General features: G+C 48.2%; 1 protein-coding gene across 1 annotated transcript in view; it reads right to left on the bottom strand.

Annotated features, from left to right (window-relative positions):
* LOC113511295 (prolow-density lipoprotein receptor-related protein 1-like) overlaps window positions 1-22,707 on the bottom strand; it is an 87,613-nt gene that overhangs the window by 53,473 nt on the left and 11,433 nt on the right. Inside the window, 24 exon segments of the mRNA XM_052899683.1 lie at window positions 175-253; window positions 590-803; window positions 3,895-4,065; window positions 4,487-4,573; window positions 4,990-5,078; window positions 5,171-5,357; window positions 5,716-5,847; window positions 5,984-6,105; window positions 6,431-6,586; window positions 7,252-7,396; window positions 7,702-7,799; window positions 7,972-8,143; window positions 9,250-9,464; window positions 9,467-9,779; window positions 9,981-10,155; window positions 10,381-10,621; window positions 11,386-11,548; window positions 11,913-12,028; window positions 16,995-17,202; window positions 17,536-17,664; window positions 18,204-18,317; window positions 18,622-18,771; window positions 19,144-19,275; window positions 20,277-20,423. Coding sequence (XP_052755643.1) covers window positions 175-253; window positions 590-803; window positions 3,895-4,065; window positions 4,487-4,573; window positions 4,990-5,078; window positions 5,171-5,357; window positions 5,716-5,847; window positions 5,984-6,105; window positions 6,431-6,586; window positions 7,252-7,396; window positions 7,702-7,799; window positions 7,972-8,143; window positions 9,250-9,464; window positions 9,467-9,779; window positions 9,981-10,155; window positions 10,381-10,621; window positions 11,386-11,548; window positions 11,913-12,028; window positions 16,995-17,202; window positions 17,536-17,664; window positions 18,204-18,317; window positions 18,622-18,771; window positions 19,144-19,275; window positions 20,277-20,423 — 3,755 coding nt within the window.

Raw genomic sequence — 22,707 nt, 5'->3', positions numbered from 1 at the left:
TGTTTTCTGACACAAAATAAATACTAATTTTAACAATCATAGCACAAACTTTATAATAAATATTTACGGTTCAACTATTAGAATAAATCTAACGATGTCTTCAAATTATCCCCAAATAATGCAAAAAATTCTTTTATAAAAATTGTATAAGAATCAGCTGGCCTGCCATCGTACCTTCCTGATACATTCTCCATTGATGCACTGGTACTCGTGGTCCTCGCACAGCCCACTCCTGTCGTGCTCGTGGCTGTGTCTGTAGCATCCAATTGACAGCTTTTATTACTAATATGGTAATTAAAAAAACACAACTTGCATACATCAAAGCAACAATTTAAAGGATAATAAAACAAATATACACATTATTATGTACAGAATAGGTTTGCATGCGAAATATATTGCATGTATGTTTGATCACTATCATTTGTTTAATGACATATCTTTTTATATCTATCGAGCCGGATTGAAAAAACATCTATCTGCCTTCGTGTCACATGTGTTTACTCGTATATTTAAGTGTAAATCGATACTACAGGACAAAATTTCGGAGTCATTTCGAATAATATAAAATACTCAGCGTGGCAGCACTGACAGCGAGTTGCCGGGCGGGTGCGGCTGCGCGGCGCCGGCGGTGCTGGCGGTGCTGGCGGTGCTAGCGGTGTCTCCAGCGCTGGTGGTGGCGGTGTGTCCGCAGGCGAGCTCGTCGGACGCGTCGGCGCAGTCCGCGTAGCCGTCGCAGTAGTACTCCCACGGCACGCACGCGCCGCTCGCGCACGCGAACATCACCGCGCCGCACTCCGGGTTCTCTGCGCGGGCGCACCCGACCAACGTATTACATACACTTCATAATATGCATTGTAAGGAGGCCAGTAACGACAGTCTAACAATACACACGTTGCAAGGAATACGCATTTTATTTAACAGTGGCGACAAAGATAAAAGTAGCATTTACTGCAAATGACCGTAGAAAAGATCGGAGAATTTGATGTAATCACCAGCGCAGCACGCAGCGCCAGGCGGCGTGGTGCGGGTGGGTGCGGGTGGGTGCGGGCGGTACTCACGGCAGCCGCGCTCGTCGCTGTCGTCGCGGCGGCCGCAGTCGCGTGCGCCGTCGCAGCGCCAGGCGGCGTGGTGCGGGTGGGTGCGGGTGGGTGCGGGTGGGTGCGCTGTCGTCGCGGCGGCCGCAGTCGCGTGCGCCGTCGCACCAGGCGGCGTGGTGCGGGTGGCGGCGGGTGGGTGCGCAGCCGCGCTCGTCGCTGTCGTCGCGGCGGCGGCCGCAGGCGGCGTGGTGCGGGTGGGTGCGGGTGGGTGCGGGCGGTACTCACGGCAGCCGCGCTCGTCGCTGTCGTCGGCGGCGTGCGTGCGCCGTCGCAGCGGGCGGGTGGTGCGGGTGGGCGCTGCGGCGTGGGTGCGGGCGGTACTCACGGCAGCCGCGCTCGTCGCTGTCGTCGCGGCGGCCGCAGTCGCGTGCGCCGTCGCAGCGCCAGGCGGCGGGTGCGGGTGGGTGGGGTGCGGGTGGGTCGTCGCTGTCGTCGCGGTGCGGGTGGCCAGTGCGGGCGGTACTCACGGCAGCCGCGCTCGTCGCTGTCGTCGCGGCGGCCGCAGTCGCGTGCGCCGTCGCAGCGCCAGGCGGCGTGGTGCGGGTGGGTGCGGGTGGGTCGTCGCTGTCGTCGGGTGCGGGCGCCGTACTCACGGCGTGGTGCGGGTGGGTGCGGGTGGGTGCGGGCGGTAGGCAGCGCGCTCGTCGCTGTCGTCGCGGCGGCCGCAGTCGCGTGCGCCGTCGCAGCGCCAGGCGTGGTGCGTGGTGCGGGTGGGTGCGGGTGGGTGCGGGCGGTACAGACGGAAGCCGCGCGAGTCTCAGTCTGCCCCCCGGCCGCATACGCGTGCGCCGTCGCAGCGCCAGGCGGCGTGGTGCGGGTGGGTGCGTGAGCGTGCGGGCTGTACTCACGGCACCCGAGATCGTCGCTGACGTCGCGGCGGCCGCAGTCGCGTGGTCGCGGCCAGGCGGCGTGGTGCGGGTGGGTGCGGGTGGGTGCGGGTGGGTGCGGGCGGTGGGTGCGGGCGGTACTACTCACGGCAGCCGCGCTCGTCGCTGTCGTCGCGGCGGCCGCAGTCGCGTGCGCCGTCGCAGCGCCAGGCGGCGTGGTGCGGGTGGGTGCGGGTGGGTGCGGGTCGGGTCGTCGCGGCGGCCGCAGTCGCGTGCGCTCAGCGCCAGGCGGCGTGGTGCGGGTGGGTGCGGGTGCGCTCGGCAGCCGCGCTCGCTGTCGTCGCGGCGGCCGCAGTCGCGTGCGCCGTCGCAGCGCCAGGCGGCGTGGTGCGGGTGGGTGCGGGTGGGTGCGGGCGCGGGCGGTACTCACGGCAGCCGCGCTCGTCGCTGTCGTCGCGGCGGCCGCAGTCGCGTGCGCCGTCGCAGCGCCCGGCGGCGTGGTGCGGGTGGGTGCGGGTGGGTGCGGGTGGGTGCGGGCGGTACTCACGGCAGCCGCGCTCGTCGCTGTCGTCGCGGCGGCCGCAGTCGCGTGCGCCGTCGCAGCGCCAGGCGGCGTGGTGCGGGTGGGTGCGGGTGGGTGCGGGTGGGTGCGGGCGGTACTCACGGCAGCCGCGCTCGTCGCTGTCGTCGCGGCGGCCGCAGTCGCGTGCGCCGTCGCAGCGCCAGGCGGCGTGGTGCGGGTGGGTGCGGGTGGGTGCGGGCGGTACTCACGGCAGCCGCGCTCGTCGCTGGCGGCGGCCGTGGCCGCAGTCGCGTGCGCCGTCGCAGCGCCAGGCGGCGTGTGCGGGTGGGTGCGGGTGGTGCGGGTGCGGGTGGGTGCGGGTGGGTGCGGGCGGTACTCACGGCAGCCGCGCTCGTCGCTGTCGTCGCGGCGGCCGCAGTCGCGTGCGCCGTCGCAGCGCCAGGCGGCGTGGTGCGGGTGGGTGCGGGTGGGTGCGGGCGGTCCTCACGGCAGCCGCGCTCGTCGCTGTCGTCGCGGCGGCCGCAGTCGCGTGCGCCGTCGCAGCGCCAGGCGGCGTGGTGCGGGTGGGTGCGGGCCAGGCGGCGTGGGTGCGGGTGGGTGCGGGCGGTACTCACGGCAGCCGCGCTCGTCGCTGTCGTCGCGGCGGCCGCAGTCGCGTGCGCCGTCGCAGCGCCAGGCGGCGTGGTGCAGGTGGGTGCGGGTGGGTGCGGGCGGTACTCACGGCAGCCGCGCTCGTCGCTGTCGTCGCGGCGGCCGCAGTCGCGTGCGCCGTCGCGCGCCAGGCGGCGTGGTGCGGGTGGGCGGGTGGGTGCGGGTGGGTGCGGGTCGTCGCTGTGTCGCGGCGGTAGGCGGCGTGGTGCGGGTGGGTGCGGGTGGGTGCGGGCGGTACTCACGGCAGCCGCGCTCGTCGCTGTCGTCGCGGCGGCCGCAGTCGCGTGCGCCGTCGCAGCGCCAGGCGGCGTGGTGCGGGTGGGTGCGGGTGGGTGCGGGCGGTACTCACGGCAGCCGCGCTCGTCGCTGTCGTCGCGGCGGCCGCAGTCGCGTGCGCCGTCGCAGCGCCAGGCGGCGTGGTGCGGGTGGGTGCGGGTGGGTGCGGGTGGGTGCGGGCGGTACTCACGGCAGCCGCGCTCGTCGCTGTCGTCGCGGCGGCCGCAGTCGCGTGCGCCGTCGCAGCGCCAGGCGGCGTGGTGCGGGTGGGTGCGGGTGGGTGGTGCGGGTGGGTGCGGGTGGGTGCGGTACTCACGGCAGCCGCGCTCGTCGCTGTCGTCGCGGCGGCCGCAGTCGCGTGCGCCGTCGCAGCGCCAGGCGGCGTGGTGCGGGTGGGTGCGGGCGGTACTCACGGCAGCCGCGCTCGTCGCTGTCGTCGCGGCGGCCGCAGTCGCGTGCGCCGTCGCAGCGCCAGGCGGCGTGGTGCGGGTGGGTGCGGGTGGGTGCGGGCGGTACTCACGGCAGCCGCGCTCGTCGCTGTCGTCGCGGCGGCCGCAGTCGCGTGCGCCGTCGCAGCGCCAGGCGGCGGGCAGGCAGCGCCGCGAGCGCGCGCACGCGAAGCGCCCCGCGCCGCACGCCGCGCCCGCCGCCGCGCACGCCGCCGCCGCCTCGTCCGCGCCGTCCGAGCAGTCTGCCAACGAGTCCCACACCGCGTTACACTACCGCACTACACACCCCAGCAGAACTTGCGTGCCGTTACGTGCACATTCGTTTATTTATTTATTTATGAATATTAAGGAAAACATAGAGCCTCGTTTAATGAATACGCAGTCAAATTACATCTATGTTGATCCAGATATAATTTTCATATTTACATAATTACACAATTCGTCAGTTTTTCTTCCGCATATTGAAAGGATTATTACACTGCCTAATCTATATAGCTAACAGAACTTCAGAGACATTACAGTGCCAAAGGTCAGCTTAACCTTTATTAAAATAAATTACGTTAACATTTAGTGATTATCTTTTCGTATTTTTACAAAAATCCTACCATTAATATCCATTCATGGTTATAGTAACAAATTACGAATAAAAAAAATGAGAGTAACCTTTGAGTCCGTCGCAAATCCAGCTCTTGGGTATACAACGATTGGTGTCGCACTGCATGGACTGGTCGTCGCTGCACGTCATGTTGGCTGCAACGTTAGTTATAACAATTGTTATTACTGATTTATTTATTTAATGTTTCGAAACAGTAAAAGAATTATATAAATCAATACGTATACACTCAGTCCTACTGTCGTGAGAACGGTGCCCGCTAAAAAAATCATATTATCATATTAAAAAACATGGCATATAGCTAAGTGACAATATTTAAGCGTTTTTCTTTTCCTTTTTTGTTACTTGTTAATTATTTTTTTGTAATTAAGTTTGAAATTAAACACAAAATATTTTTTTTATCTCCGCTTCTGTCGTATAGAGAGTCTCCAATTTAACATTTGAATATAAAAATTACTATTATATAGAAATTATATAATTGACAGAGTAAAATGAAATATAATAATAAGTGTGGTGCGACATGGTGCGGAGTAGCGTAGTGCGGGCGGCTCACCGCACGGGCCGGCGGGCGAGGCGTTCTCGTCGGAGCCGTCGGGGCAGTCCGCGTCGCCGTCGCACACGTACAGCGCGTCGATGCAGCGCCTGCGCCACAGAGCAACCGTTACCGTATGCGTGTGCGGTGGTGCGGTGGTGCGCGGGTGTAGTGGTGCGCGGGTGTGCCGCGGTGTACGTACCCGCGGCCGCAGTGGAACTGGCCGGCGGGGCAGCGCGGCGCGGGCGCGGCGGCGGGCGGCGCCGGCAGGCAGCCGCCGCGCGCGCCGGGCCGGCCGCCCGCCGCGCACGCGCACACGTGCGCCGACGCGTTGCGCGCCAGGCACAGCTCCGCGCAGCCGCCGTTGGCCCGCGAGCACGAGTTCTCGCCTGCCCGACACGCGACACTTATCACGTCCGCAAAAACACAGGGAACGCTCTTGTCGCATCGCTTTTATACTCCTAATATATTGTTTTTGTTAAAACCACTAGGCCCCGAAAACAAAAATTAGAAACGAGACATTATCAGCGAAGCGACATTTATTTACATTACGTGGGACACTTGAGCGCTAGTATTTTCTGTTAATTACAGACATGAACAGCACCGCAACCCGTATCAGTATATTTGATCCTCGTCCCGGTAGATCGTGCTACACGTGAAAGGCGACTATTCGTTCCGAGCACGTGACGATGCAGCACCGGAGTCGCTCGGCGTGTCTCGGCCGGAGGTGCAAAGATGTGAGCGTACCGGTCCTCGCGGCAGCGGAGACGAGCTTGAGGTCGTAGAGCGGCGGCGGCAGCTGGCGCAGCAGCCGCACGCGGCCGTCCGCCTGCAGCCGCCGCACGGCGCCCGTGCCGTGCTCGCTCCACACCACCGCGCCTGCGCACACACACACGTGACTCTGATTGGTTTTTATTAAATTTGTTTTCATGAAAAACATGACTACTTGTTCATACTATAGTAAAATAGCTGGCTCGTTAGAAGGAAGCTATACGAGCGTGGTGGCGTGAGTTACCTTCGTGCAGCGCGAGTCCGTACGGCTTAAGCACGGGCGTGTGCGGCGCGTCGCTCACTACCAGCTCGCGAGCACCCGTCGTTAACACCAGCCGCTCGATCTTGTTCAAGTACGTGTCACACCTGATACATACATATACACTTATTTACACGTTATCTTTATCTTAAATCTTTATAAGTTGATTTTTTAACGACTTCAAAAGAAGAAAGTTTAAATATTTATATGCTTTATACGTCACCAATTTTAATGCCTCTACATATTTTATTGGAAAAAGTTCACTGTTATATAAACTCTATAAAATTTTTGTGAAGATTGATCTCAGCTTTTTGTGTATTAAACTATCAATGCCATCTTGTCAGAGATTGTAGCGCGGTCATGAAAACAGTGTAAATTATTATCCGGCTCGAAGGATTACACTACTTAAGTATATTTTACTGCAAAACACACCAGTAGAGGGTGGCCCCATCAGGATGTAGCGCGAGTCCGTTGGGCCAGTGCAAGTCGGTGTCGATCAACGTCCTGCGGCCGCTCGCGTCCATGGCGGCGGTTTCGATGCGGCCGCGCGCCGACATCGCACTCGCCCACACCGTCCAGTACATCACTCTGATTCACACATAATATCTAGTAAGAATATGCAATTATAAGATAGTAGTAAATGTCCGTGTACGTAACAAGGTCAGATAAGTGGTATATATATATATATATATATATATATATATATATATATATATATATATATATATATATATATATATATATATATATATATATATTTTAATATATAAATTTAATCACTATATAGTCTCAGGAAATAAATTAATACTCAAATGGCCATGATCTAAATGTACAATTAAAAATATAAACGCTGTAGAACTTTGAAGATACATTCATTCGTGGCTTTGTTCATGCCGAAATCGGCCCAGTAAATGGAGCTTAACATTTCGTTCGACGACAAATCCTAATATATGTAAATGTCCGAAGGAATTAAATTTTAACATTTTTAATATTTATCTAAACTTCTAACATCAAATTAGTGTTTCTTTCAGTCCCGAAATTTCGGAAAACATTTCGTGGTAGGTCCTCTTAATTAAAAACGATAAAATATATTGCATGAAGTAAGGATCCACTGTGCAAAGGTCGTTGACGTTTTGACTGGACGATCTATGATTTGGATAATGCAGCGTACGTATAGTGCGCGGCGCGTGTGTATGCGTGTGTATGCGTGTGTGCGCGTGTGTGCGCGTGTGTGCGCGTGCGCGTGTACGGACCCGTTGGCGGGGTCGAGCGCCAGCGCGCGCGGGTTGAAGTTGGGCTCGTCGACGAGTACGCGCTGCACGCGGTCCGGCCCGTCCGCCGCCAGCCGCGCCACGCTCACGCGGCCCAGCGCGTCGTCCGTCCAGTACAGGTTGCCGCCTGCACAACCACAATATAACTGCAATGTATAAAGCAGCAGTTAACCAACAAAATAAATTTTCAAATAGGCTAATGTTAGAATATAATCATAAAATTTCAAATATTGCATGTGACTAAGAGAATAAATTCGCGACAAATGTATCGTAAATAGTTGCAATAAAATATGATAATGTAAACACTAGTCACTTCCGGTGAAAACAATGCGAGGATCAGAATGATATCAATAAACTACGAGTATAAACAAGTTAGAGAACTGTAACCGTGTATACGACTTTCATGTCCCATGGTTACAAGCAGAGTCTCACCCATCCAGTCGACGGCGAGCCCCTCGCAGTTGTCCACATCCTGTCCAATGAACACTTCACGTTCGCTGCCGTCCAATTTTTGACGAACTATCTCGTATCTGCAATACGTGACCATTGTCAAGAAAACAACATATGTACATATAATAATGGAATCTCAGAATAGCTTGGGCCGCAATGCATGGAACAATATTAAAATAATAAATGAAGGTTGAGTAATACTCGTAGTGTGGGAGGGAGTGTATGAGCAGGGCTGCGAGGCCGAGTACCGACTTGTGCACGTCGCAGTAGTAGAGGTGGCGGCGGCGCAGGTCCAGGTCGGCGGCGGTGGGCCGCGCCGCGTCGGCGGCGGGCGCGGCCACCTCGTCGGCGCCGCCCGCCGCCAGCAGCTGCACCAGCGGCGGCGCGCCGCGGGCCACCACCAGGTAGCTGTCCACCTCCGGCCCTGCCGCATCACTTACAAATTAGCCGCCTCACACTGTATTCACTCCCATCCGTTGCCGTGTCTAAAATATTTTACTGTCCAAAACTACTGTAAAAATATTTTACTGTAAAAAAACTAGTAAAATCTACTTTTAAAATTTTCTTGATTCTGATAATTTATTCAAATGCTGAAGATGGAACTGTTTGTTAATATGTAGATGTGTAACTAAAACTGAGGGCCTACCATGAAATGAAATTCCGAAATTTCGGACTGAATTTAGTGTTTTTGTTTATGTAAAATTGGCCCAGTAAATGGAGCTTAATATTTCAATTGTAATAAATTCTACCATAAAAGTCCAAAAGAATGACATTTTAACATTTTAAAATGGTATGTATATGTAATTTTAACATGAAATGTGTGTTTTGTTCGGCCCTGAAGTTTTGAAAAATATTTCATGGTAGACCTTGATGAGCACATGTAGTGTAGTGTAGTGTAGTGTAGTGCGACGCGGTGCGGTGTGGTGCGGTGTGGTGCGGTGCGGCGCGGGGCGGTGTAGGGTGGCGGTGTACACTCACGGAGGCAGTCGCCGTGGCCGGCGCGGCGGTATGCGCGTACGCCGTCACGCAGATGACATGTAGTGTAGTGTAGTGTAGTGTAGTGTAGTGTAGTGTAGTGCGGCGTGGTGCGGTGTGGTGCGGTGCGGCGCGGGGCGGTGTAGGGTGGCGGTGTACACTCACGGAGGCAGTCGCCGTGGCCGGCGCGGCGGTACCCGTGGCGGCACAGGCAGTGCGGCCGCGCGGCGCCGTGCGCGTAACGCAGATGACATGTAGTGTAGTGTAGTGTAGTGTAGTGTAGTGTAGTGTAGTGCGGCGTGGTGCGGTGTGGTGCGGTGCGGCGCGGGGCGGTGTAGGGTGGCGGTGTACACTCACGGAGGCAGTGCCGTGGCCGGCGCGGCGGTACCCGTGGCGGCACAGGCAGTGCGGCCGCGCGGCGCCGTGCGCGTACGCCGTCACGCAGATGACATGTAGTGTAGTGTAGTGTAGTGTAGTGTAGTGTAGTGTAGTGCGGCGTGGTGCGGTGTGGTGCGGTGCGGCGCGGGGCGGTGTAGGGTGGCGGTGTACACTCACGGAGGCAGTCGCCGTGGCCGGCGCGGCGGTACCCGTGGCGGCACAGGCAGTGCGGCCGCGCGGCGCCGTGCGCGTACGCCGTCACGCAGATGACATGTAGTGTAGTGTAGTGTAGTGTAGTGTAGTGTAGTGTAGTGCGGCGTGGTGCGGTGTGGTGCGGTGCGGCGCGGGGCGGTGTAGGGTGGCGGTGTACACTCACGGAGGCAGTCGCCGTGGCCGGCGCGGCGGTACCCGTGGCGGCACAGGCAGTGCGGCCGCGCGGCGCCGTGCGCGTACGCCGTCACGCAGATGACATGTAGTGTAGTGTAGTGTAGTGTAGTGTAGTGTAGTGTAGTGCGGCGTGGTGCGGTGTGGTGCGGTGCGGCGCGGGGCGGTGTAGGGTGGCGGTGTACACTCACGGAGGCAGTCGCCGTGGCCGGCGCGGCGGTACCCGTGGCGGCACAGGCAGTGCGGCCGCGCGGCGCCGTGCGCGTACGCCGTCACGCAGATGTGTGCGCAGCCGCCGCGCTGCCGCGCGCACGGGTGCTGCACTGCAACACACCACACACATTCGCATTTCAGTATTTATATCTATTAAACAAAAACTGACTACTAATCGATCAAGAAATTATTGTCTCTCATTCTCGTAACTTTTGAGAGACTTACTAAGGCCTGGAACGTTACAAAATTGTATTGAAGTGATAGTAATGCGGCTCAGCTCGATGGCACTGAGCGCCGTAGGTACTGCGCACCTGCGGGCTGGCGCTGGCGGTGGTAGACGAGCGCGGCGGCGGGGCGCGCGTGCAGCGCGGCCACGTGGCGCGGCGGCTGCGGCCCGAGCCGCGCCACGCCCACCACGCTCGAGTTGTCCCACAGCGGCAGGTACAGCGTGCTCTCCAGCAGCGACATCTGCTGCAGCTTCTGCGTCTGCCGGGACCAGTACCACTGAGCTATATACACGGTTGTTAAAAATAAATGTCCTTTTATTTACTCGATAGCTTTAAAGGGATTCAAAATCCCAAAAATCTAAGGTTAATTGAAAAGTCGCATAATAATCTAGTCACTGAACAACTTCTTATAGCGCCGCCTGCTAGTGTAGCGTAATGTGACGCCGGCCGAGTACCGTAGGGCAGAGCGGTGCGCTATACGAACCACGTATCCCCTGCGCAGCGGCTGGTAGCGCAGCGTGCGGCGGCGGCGGCCGTCGTAGTCGGCGCGCTCGATGGTCTCGAGGTAGGCGTCGAGCCAGTAGAGGGCGCGCGCGGGCAGGTCCAGCGTGAGCGCGGACGGGTACACCAGCTTGAGCCGCGCCAGCGCCGTGCGGTTGCCGCCCGCCAGGTCCGCGCGCTCCACGCTCGGGGCCGACGCTCCCCACACCGTCCAGAACATGAACCTGCACGTGCCCACTAGCAAACTTATTATTGCCCAGCAACACGACCCTATTCTGACCCTTCCCTATGGTTGACTGAGAGAGAATACTTTTAACGTTAAGTCCACCACGTACACATATGGTACATGCACTAATGAATAAATAAACAAATGTGCTCGGTATAATTAAAAACGTAATACTCGAATATAATTAATTAGTAATATAATTTAGTAATAATATAATTATAATCTAGTAATATAATTAGTCACACTCGAGTTGTGAGTTACTAATATTTATTTATTTTATTTTCATCACAAACCACCGCTGACATCACCAAGTTTAATTCAGTCAATCTTTAGTGATTTGCTGCTGTACCTTTTACTATTTGGAGACAAAAAACGTGAATTATGTCAATAATGTATGTAATACATACAGTGAGAGACCAACTGAGAAGGCATTTTTTTATTTATAGTCAGTTTGAATAACTATTGTATGGATAAGAAGGCCATATTTTAATCAAATTTATTGTTACTTTATATTTTATTCATCATTATTTTATTTTATTTTTGTTTTCATTCCTCTTGTTTATTCATTTTTTTTTGTTAACTCCTATTTCTGTTGCTTTGTGTACAGCGCCTTGTATCTATATTGTTGCTACTTGTGAAAACCTATTACTGGCTTATTGTGTTATCCTAAACTGTATCTTTTTGCTAGCCCTGGTTTTCCTATGAATAAATAAATACATGGATCGCTTGGTTGGTAAACGTGTCACGTGTGGAGTCACTAACCCGACGGTGGGGTCGATGGCGAAGCCGTGCACCTTGTCGAGGCCGGAGTCGAGCAGCAGCCGGCAGCTGGCCAGCTCGCGCTCGCACACGTACAGCGCCTCGCGCGCCTCGTCCACCAGGTACCAGTTGCCCGACACCCAGTCGATCGCCATGTGGCTCACGGCTACACACCCACAGGAATGTACTCTTTCTTTACAATCTGTTATCGCTCTACGAGTGCCTTACACACAGTAATAGTAACCGTAATAAAGATTTATTATACAAGTTATAGACAAAATATTTTATATTTCTTCTTTAATATATTATAGATGCAAATTAAAATTGTTATCGACACTATTACAACAAACTGAAAGTGAAGTGTGGCGTAGTACCACATAGTGTGTGGGGTAGTGTGGCATAGTGTAAAAACTGTGTGGTGTGATGGAGTAGTGTACTACGCTATGTTGTAGTGTGGTGCACCGTAGTGCGGAGTAGCACCGCGAGCGGTATACACGCGGAATGACGCGGTGTTTCGTTATAAGACTTACAGTTGACGTCTGGAAAGAGTGCGGGCGTGGGCAGCACGGTGCGGCGGCTGAAGTCGTCCGCGTCCACGCACACGATGCCCGACTTGCTCAGGTTGTGGTGCACGTAGCAGATCGTGCTGTGATCGTATCGTAACACGGCACAAATGTTACTATGATATATATATATATATATATATATATATATATATATATATATATATATATATATATATATATATATATATATATATCTCCAACAGTATGTGTGTAATATTATAATGTTGTAAATATTACAAAATAATAAACGAGAGAACTTCTATGTTTCTACTATACATATGATATTTTTCAAATTATTACTTATTATTATTATTTTATATTATTGGTATATAATATGAAGATGTAAACAAAATTAAAAATATATCTCATTTGAAATAAATAGCGTATAATATTAAATAATATATTTAAATAATAAGAAAGCAAGAAATAAAGAAAGAAAGAAACTTTATTCTACAGAAGTATGCGACTGCACCCACACAGGGGTTAGAAAAAAATATTTAGAATTATAACGACGAAACTACACACAATATTTATATATATATATATATATATATATATATATATATATATATATATATATATATATATATATATATATATATATATATATAAAAATAAAAAAAAAAAAAAAAAATAAAACAATGCGTATTATAAAATACGTATATCTACATAAGTTATTTTATTAGAATAGAATAATTGTGACACATGTCAATAGATATTTCACATATATAAAAATTCGAACTAGCGACTGGTGGCCAGTATATAACAGTCCTCCGCCGCTATTCTGCACTGCTGGACTCCTGGAGCCGGTAACAACTGCTCCACGTGCCTACGCCACACAGCTCCCTGGTCGGTCTGTACTTCGTAGTGCAATCGTCCCAGTCTATTTACTATATTGCCAAATTCCCATTTTGGCCCGCGTACAGAGTAGCTTCTAGCCTGGACCCGGTCACCTGTTATATACATTTGTTTGACAGGAGGCCTGTTGTTCAATTCAGCTACCGCTAGTGGTGGTGTGGTACGGAACATGACATGGAGCTTGGTTCTAATGTCTCGATTGAACAGAAGCTGATATGGTGTTCGACCATTGGAGGTCGGGGTACGTCTGAGTCGTGTCTTAATGGTCAGAAGTTTATCATTAATGTCACCCCTCTCCCCCTCCATTGCACGTAGCGCCCTTTTTATTGTTTGTATATAGCGCTCCGCTTGGCCATTAGTCGCTGGATGGTAGGGAGCTGATTTTGAGTGTTTTATACCACAGTTGGAAAGGTAACAGTCGAATTCTTGAGATATAAACTGTCGTCCATTATCTGATACTAATGTATGTGGTATTCCAAATATAGTGAACAGTTCTTTCAGTTTAGTAATACACCACGAACTTGTAGTAATCTTAGTAGGATAGATTTCAACCCACTTTGTGAAGGCATCTATGACAACTAAAAGTTGGTAACCCTGTACAGGTCCGGCAAAGTCGATATGCAGTCGTTGCCAGGGTTCTGTAGGTTGCTCCCAATGGTGTAGTGGCGCTTTTGGGGGTTCATTCTGTTGTAATCGACATGCTCTGCAAGATTTTACCTTGTTTTCAATATCTGTGTCTATATTTTTCCAATATATGTAACTGCGTGCTAATAATTTCATTTTAAGAATACCAACATGTCCTTCGTGTAGTTCGTCAAGTACACGGCTACGTAGGCTGTGCGGTATTACAACTCGGGTTCCTTTCAAAATGCAATTGTCTTGAAGTGTAAGTTCGTTATCGTTATAGCCATGTTGTCGTACTGAGTGACCTGTTTTTAGTGCTTCCAATAATATTTTAAGTTCTTCATCTATTTTTGTTTCTCTAGCTATAAGTTCTGGTCGGACATCAAGCGTATTAATTTGTTGTTGTTGGAATGTGCAGTGTTGATCTCTAGAATTTTCTTTTACATATTCCACTGGAAATCTTGATAAATAATCAGCATTTGAATGTTTTGATGCCGGTCTGTATTCTACATCGTAATCAAATCCTGATAGAAAATGTGCGTAATGGAACAGTCTCATTGTGCTTAGGGCTGGAAGTGTGTGGTGTGGGTGAAAGATTGAGGTAAGAGGCTTATGGTCAGTTATCAGTGTGAACTTCCGACCGTAGCAGTAGTGAAAAAATTTTTTTATACCCCAAAAGATGGCTGTAGCTTCTTTATCGATTTGACTATATTTCTTTTCGCTAGTTGAAAGTGATCGAGAAGCAAATGCGATTGGCCTTTCAGATCCATCCTTTAGTTTATGAGATAAAACAACTCCTAATCCTGTTGGAGAAGCATCCGTGGCTATTATCAATGGTTTTTTGGGATCGAAATGAATGAGTACTCTTTCACTCAATATCTCCTGTTTAATTTTATTAAAGCTTGTCTCACATTTGGAGGACCATTGAAATTCCTTTTCTTTCTTTAGTAATTCATTTAGGGGATTTGTTATTGAGGCTAAGTTGGGTATAAATTTATTGTAATAATTCGCCATACCAAGAAAGGTTCTTAATTCATTTACGTTTTTTGGTCTCTCTGTTTTCATAATGGCCTTCACTTTGTCTTTATTTTTATGTAGTCCATCTTCATCTATTATATGTCCTAGGTAATTAATACTTCGCTTAAAAAAGTTGCATTTTTCTCTATTGACGCGCAGGTTACTCTCTTTGAGTTTCTGAAGAACTTGTCTCAGTCGTGATAGGAGTTGATCTTCTGAGGTTCCTTGAATAATAATGTCATCAAAAAAGCATTTGACTCCATCTAGTCCCTGAAGTAATTGATCCATAAATTTTTGCCATAGGCTAGGTGCTACCTTAACACCGAACATCAATCGATTTACTTTATAAGTTCCCTTGTGTGTGCTTAACGTTTGTAGAAGGGCGCTTTCTTCATCCATTTCTAAATTTAGGTAGGCTTGTTTGATATCTAAGGTACAGAAGTATTTCCCTCCATTCATTTCTGCGAATATGTCTTCAATTATGGGGATTGGGTATTGTTCATCCTTGATACATTTGTTAAGGGTTACCTTATAGTCTGCGCATAAACGGATAGTGCCGTTAGGTTTTATGATCGGTACGATTGGAGTTCCCCATTCCGCATGGTCCACTTTAGTTAAGATTCCTTCTGAACATAGTCGCTCTATCTCTACATCAACTTTTTCCTTTAAAGCATACGGTATACGACGAGGTTTAATAAATATAGGTTGTATATTATCCTTGAGATTCAGATGAGCTTGGTAATTTGGTATTTTTCCTAAGTCGGTCCTAAATACAGTGTTCGTATATTCTTCTAATAATTGATCAAGATTCGTAGATGGTTCTGAATTTCGTATTATATTGATATCTGATAATTTTATTGTAAGTTCTTTCATCCAGCTTCTGCCAAAAATTGCGTCAACGTCTTGGTTGATTATATATAATTTTCCATTAAAGGTCTGATCTTTATATGCATATTTGACGTAAGCAACTCCTGAGGGTTTAATAATTTCTCCAGTGTATGTTCTTAATCTCATATCAGTTTTGAATATTCGGTTTCTGATATTCAATTTCTTGAATTGTTTCAGGGATATTGATGACAATGTTGCTCCAGTGTCAAATTCCATATTGATTGGTATGTTCTCAATTTTTATTGGGATCATGTATTTTTCTGATATTTCACTTTTCATGAGATTAATATCCCCCGTGTTGTCATCACTCGTATTACTTGTCGTATCATCTAATTTATTCATATTTAGGTTTCTTTGTAAACAAACACGCGCTAGATGACCCGTTTTGTTGCACTTCATGCAAATGGATTTTAGAGCACCACATTCTTTAGACTGGTGGTCATTTTTTCCACATCGGTAGCATTTTCCTTTCAATTCTTTTATTGTTATTGGTAGTCTTCGATTTTGTATTTGAGATGGTGATGTATTAGCATAATTACTTTTATTTGTTATATTTGTAATTCTATTGAGGCTGTCAGAATATCTGTGGATGTCTGTAGACATTCGTATGTTTTCCGATTTTCCCATTTCCATGGATGTAGCTATTTGTACCAATCTCGTAAAAGGTGGAGTTTCTCGGTCTTGTAGGATTCTTATTCTTATATCACTGTCCTTCAATCCTCGGATAAATTGCAGTGATATAAAGCTTTCTAAGGTTGGTTTATGGCAGTTTTGACATTTGAATTCACAGTTGTTGGACAATTTCTTTAATTCGGAGGCGTACATTGCTACTGTTTCATCCTCTTTTTGTACCCGTGTAATAAATTTATGTTGTAATGCCCATACACTCGGTTTTGGATCTATGTGGTCATCCAGTGTACGAGTAAGTTCTATAAAGTTCATATTAATTGGATCCTCAGGAGAGCATAGGTCGTGTAACTTTTCATGAAGTTCAGGAGATAACGCCGATAGTAATATATATACTTTAATTTTAGGGTCTTCAATGTTGTTTAATAAGAAATATACTGTTAATCTTTTCGTAAAATTTTTAAAGGTTTCCTTTTCTTGAAATGGTTGAAAGTTCATTTTGGGATTTCTGTCTTGACGTGAATTGGTGCTCGAAGGTGATGGGGATAGCTGTAGTGCTGCGGTGGGTTCGTGATTTCTGTTTTGTAGTATCAAAAGTTTGGTCTTTAAAATTGTACATTTCTCTTCAAAGTCGTACCTTGTTTCTATTTCTTCATTAAGTTGTTCCTCTGGTGATTCTGTTTCTATTTCGTGTTGAATTTCTTGTAATTTTCGTAATGTTTCTTGAAGTGATTGAAGTCTTGACTGAATTTCTTCTTGAGGGATTGTTTCGTTAGTCGTGATATAATTTTCTAGTTTTGTGAGTAAACCCCGTAGCGAGGCTCGTGTTTTCTTCAATTTTTTTGTATCGATAGTTGACATCGTCGCCAATTTATAAAATACGTATATCTACATAAGTTATTTTATTAGAATAGAATAATTGTGACACATGTCAATAGATATTTCACATATATAAAAATTCGAACTAGCGACTGGTGGCCAGTATATAACACGTATAATAACAGTTTCATCCAAAATAACGTCCAGCCTCACCCATTGGTGTAGTCGAAGTCGACGGCGCGCACGTTGAGCGCTGGCAGCGAGGCGTTGCGCGCGGCTGCGTGCGCGTGCGCGTGCGCGTGCGCGTGCGTGTCCGTGGGTCCGTCCGTGGCCGTGGCCGCGTCCGCGGGCGCGTCCACCCACACGCGCTCCACGCTCGTCTGCGTCACCACCACCAGCGACAGCGGCGCATCCACCGGCTCTGCACATACCGCACCTCTATCATCCAGTGATCAAATGCAACTACATCGTCGGTTCTCATCAATTTTTATAAATTGCTATTCTGTTACGGACGACTCCAATTGACGATTAATATTAAAAAAAAAAAGAATTATTATATTTACTGGTACAAATAAAATTATTATCGAGAGTTACACTGTATTAACAATAACAATTTACCTGGCCAGGTTTTAACTCATTAGGAATTATAATTCGGTATCACAGGTCTGTAATTTAAGTTGCTGTATTTTGTAAAAAAAATGTAGTACACATATTACTAATGGTAGTGGAGGGGGAGAGGTGGTGGTAGTGGTACCATTGACTGCAGCACAGGAGGTGCCGTCGGACTGCAGCACGTAGCCGGCCACGCAGGAGCAGGAGTACGAGCCGCGCGAGTTGGTGCACAGCTGCGAGCACGACGTCTCCAGCGTGCACTCGTCGAAATCTGCGCGTACGCATACACACACGTGCACACAGAACGTATACAAGTTTTCGTTTATAACAAGAGTGCAAATTATGATTAATGACGCCACAGATTACGATTAACCTACATCTGAACGCTTGTGACACTACATAAAATACTGATGTCATGCGGACCCTTACGACAAGAAATTTTTGAGTCAAAAGTTCTAGGAACCTAGAATACTACAGAAGACTTTTAGCCGTGCCTACTACGATTTTGTCATGGACAATTAGGATAAAAAATATCCTTGTGGTAATGTAGGATTAAGATCCATTTGAGTGCTAAATTCTATTTAAATCGTTAAAGAACTGAGAAACGAACTTACATATTTATAAAATTAGTAGAACAGTGTACTGTGTCTGATTTTTACACATAATAAATTACATTTGAACAAATCTAAATATGTTATGTTCAGTTTGAGAGTTGAAAAATATTTTATAGCTAGTACAGTATTAGAGACAAATAACTTATTTAGTAGAGTAGGTGCGGTGCGAGGGAGCGTACTAGCGCCCGGTACTGACCGACGCAGCGGCCGTCCCGGGGCTCGTAGCCGTCGCTGCAGTAGCAGGCGAGCCCCTCGCGCGTCGGCCGGCAGCCCGCCTCGCAGCCCAGCGGCGAGCACTGCGCCTCCGTGACTACACCATACGAACACTTGCATTATTATCTTTGCGGTATTAACCAACGCCAGTGTTAGGATAAAATATACAAGTAAATAAAATGCAAGCATTATTAAAATTTTAGAATATAGAAATAGAATAATAGAAAGGAGCATTGTGCAATTGTTTTGCTCGATTGTTATCTTGTTAGATATTTGAGCAGCAATCACTCTGTTAGACAGTGCTGATGGATACGAATGTAGGTGTAGTGTGGGGTGTCATAGTGTAATGTGGTGCATCTTAGTGTGGTGTCGTGTAGAGGCGGGCCGTAACGTCGACGTACAGTTGCCGCAGATGTCGTTGTACTCGTCGCTGCGGTCGGCGCAGTGCGGCGTGCCGTCGCAGAAGGCGGCGATGGGCGCGCACGTGAACTGCCCGTCCACGGGCTCCGCGCACCGCGCCCAATTACCCGGACACTTGAAATCCTCCTCGCCTACATTACACAAAGTATTTCGTCAATTTACTAGTTATAGATCGCGACTTTGTCCTCGTAAATTAAAGTAAAAGAGCTATATAAATAAACATCGTTATAGTACAACTTGTGTCCCCTTCATTATGTTTTAAAGGAGTAGCCACTTAGCCTCATAATCGATCCATTTTGTGTGACAATTCATTTAGTCTAGATAATCTAAGCAGTTGCAGATCAGACAATGTCTTAGTTTCCGCAGGCCTCAGAAAGTTATTGTGTCCAATGATGAATCACACACATTAAACGTGGATGTCGTTGGTTCCGGAGAAACCTTGGAGGAACTCCACATTGCAGTGTGTAGGGAAAACTTAATGCTTTAGTCGACAGTATACTCACACAAGTGCGGGTCCTCGTCGGAGTGGTCGTGGGGGCCGCAGTCGGGGTCGCCGTCGCAGCGCCAGCTGGCCGCGATGCACAGCCCGCTGCGCGCGCACCGGAACTGCGCCGCCGCGCATGTCGTGTTCCAACCTACACCATTACCACATTACACAGCCTCATCCCCATAGATTATCTTCACGCCGAGTCCCTTGAGCGGTAGGCAGAGAGAACGTACTACACAAGGCCTTTTATCTATATATACATGTGTTCATAATAACGGATCCGTTCTTATGTTTAGCAACTTGTTTAATATAAAAACATACCTATTTTCGTCAGTTCGCAGACTGACATCGTCATGTGTTTAAGACAGTCGAAGAGAAATCAAATTATTTAGTTCCGTTTCGGTGTATAATTTGTCATTATATCATCAGGATATGTCACAACAGCCTATACACCAGTATGGGCAGTGTGACATACGTACCCTGGTATGATGATATATCGGGAGCGCGAGACCACTCAGTTCATTTATAAAAACTTTAAGAATATTTTTATACTTTGTATTGTCCTTGGTGATGTTGTTCTGTCATCAATTAACAACGGACCTCTGTGCTCTTTCACTCCCATGATACTGAAGAGACAACTAAAGGAATTCAGCGCAGTGCAGGAAAACTCGAAATAAAACCATACAGTAAGCAGCCTGTGCAGTGCTAACATTACCTAAGTTAATATCCTCCTCCTATACCCATAACGGATCCCTATAGGATACTGATGATACGTCTGCAGTAGTGGACTCTATGGATTGTAAATTACTGCATTTCTAACTGGATAACCATTATCAGTGGTCCAACGGACACGTACGGAGAGAGCGGCCCGCACTGTCATGTAATGGTTCTGGATATGTCAGCGGCGCTGGGCCACCGGTTGCTCTATACCAGGGATTCCCAAACTTATTTTGTCTACTGCCCACTTTGAGAATAAATTATTTTTTAGCGCCCCCATTTTTTCACCTACTTAAAAACCACTAATACTTTAAATTAAATGAATCAATTATTGTGTAAATTATTCAATTTTTTCAGGGTCTCTTACCGCCCCCCTTTAGGCCTGCGGCGCCCACAAGGGGGCTGGTGTAGACAGTGTGCACTAGTACTAACTGCAATCGATCTCGTCGGAGCCGTCCGGGCAGTGCGGGCGCGCGTCGCAGCGCCAGGCGGCCGGCACGCAGCGCGAGCCGTCCGCGCACGCGAACTGTTCCGCGCCGCACGACGCGCCCGCGCTTGCCACCGCCTCGCCCGCCGCCCCTGCAGCAACACAGCCCTTTATTGTTGCATATTGCACTGTGCAATAAGGGGGGCAGGGGGGCAGGGGTCCAGTAATTAGTAATATACCACAGGGTCCGCGCAACAACCCATCGTGGTTAATTTAAGATGTGCTAAAAGGAAACTTTGTAGAAAAATAGAATCTGGAAACTCTAGTATGGCAACCTATGTAGAGTGCCATAGACGTCGTAGTATAATGTGTAGTATCTATGGTGCTGTTAAGTTCCTAGGGAACGATTATTATCTCCAACTTGCTTCCATTCAATTACTATGTTGCATAAAAAATACTTCTTGACTGGCCACTGCGACATAATGGCCGTGTTTTTACAAACGGTCAGTGATCACTTTTCATCTGATTGTCCGCCATTAATAAATTGTGTAAAAGAACGAAATAAGGATGACATACGTTGTTTATAATTTTCCAACTATAACAGTAGTATTGTTGTAGCACTTAAGGTTCAAAAATGTTTTTGCTTGATCTGTTTTAGAAATTAAAATGTCACGTCTTCTTACTAGGTACATTGTTTTATTGCGAACTGAAGTAACAATCCCTTTTTCTAATACTTATAAAACATTAGGTGACGCCGTGTAGTGTGTTTGTGTGCGTTAAGTATAGGTGTATGGTATATCCGTATGGATTGGTGTGTGGACTGTTAAGATTACATAATTCCTTTATTTGCCGTTCTAAACAATATACCATAATTAGCTACGACAAGTATGTAGTAGCCGGTCGCATGTACAAATTAAGTGCTTAGTTTGTACATCCGACTGAATACGAGCATTATGCCCGAGTACCTTAGCACAATAACACTGCAGCTGTCCCGAGGAATGTACAACTGAAAAGCTTTTCAAGCGCATGCCACACAAAGAGCTAAACTACCTTGACTTTGTTTAGCTTAGCGGACGTCCAACTATGAGAGATCAACAAAAAACTATGCGATCCAAACTTCTTCTTCCTACCCTTATCGCAATTATTATATAGGGTCGGCGTAATATTTTTTTTTTAATCCATATTACAAAAAGATTTGGCTTGGTTTTACGACTGGCCGCTTGCCTGACGTCAATCCTCTTTGGGAACTATGCAATACAATCTATCAAACTAAAAAGATTGTGTTTGACAAAAAAAAACTTTAAATGTAACAAAACCAATTATTTTGATTTAAAAACTGAAATACTGAACCGATTTTGATAAAATTTCTATGGAAACAATCTGCAAATATTATTTTAGACAAAGAAAAGAATTCACCGTGTGGACCCGGCAAAGAATAGGCCACCTCTTCCTTTCCCGTGGGTGTCGTAAAAGACGACTAAGGGAGGGCGGGGGATGGGCAGCGTTCTTATTAAAACATCTCCAAGGCCTAACTACGGTAGTCAGTCTATCCTGGCGGTGCACCAGTGACGGGTTATATATGAGGATGAAAACGGACTTGTTAGCCCACCGTAACGAATTAGTCAAGAATTAACCACGATGTTTTTCAAGAGGTATAACCTGACAGGATATATTACCAGGCTGTATAGGCATTTAGACCCCATTGCTAACAATCCCTTTTTCCGGTCAAGTCAATTAGCTAACATGATGATCTCACATACATTTAAGCACGATTCTTTTTAGGAAGGCCCGTGTAGAGGTCGCCCAAACAGTCTATTATGTATTGTTAGTAATAGAACTAGTAGCTAGTCCCCATTACTAACGCTCCCCCTTGTTAAACAAAGTTAGTTTCGCTTAGCTTAGCTTTCACTTTCACTCGTACTTTAGACGAGGACCGGAGACCGTACATGTTCATAGTTAAATCGTCGAATTTCATTAGGTGCTTAGGCCCGTTTCATTTGTAGAGGACGCCCGCCCGGGCCGCACCGCGACGTATTTAGTATTCAAAGCACGAGGGAACTCGACACTCATTCATGCAAATTATTTGTATTACACGCGCCGGCCGCGACCTACCCTGCATGTTGATTGTTGATACAGTTCGACGCATTAGTACATTATTAGCTAATCAAACAATTATTCACACCATTGATATATGGTATGACCAAGATGCATAGACTTAAAATGACACTGAAAAAAAAGAGTGCATTCAGCCACGTCATGTTACCATTCGGTTTGTAGCCAAAAGTGATAAAATGTTTTAATTTTTTTTTATAAAAATGTAATAGCTAGAATTAAATTAATACCTACTGTCAATAACGCATTTTCCTCATAGGTATCATGTCCTATAATAACTATTTATTTTTTAACCTATTTAGGAGCCCAGTTCTAAAACCACAA

The sequence above is a fragment of the Galleria mellonella genome, unplaced genomic scaffold, assembly GCF_026898425.1.
Source record: "Galleria mellonella isolate WM207_F2 unplaced genomic scaffold, CSIRO_AGI_GalMel_v1 utg625, whole genome shotgun sequence".
Classification (NCBI taxonomy): Eukaryota; Metazoa; Arthropoda; class Insecta; order Lepidoptera; family Pyralidae; genus Galleria; species Galleria mellonella.
Note: the sequence above shows the minus strand (reverse complement) of the source record. Positions and strands in the feature narration are given on the sequence as shown.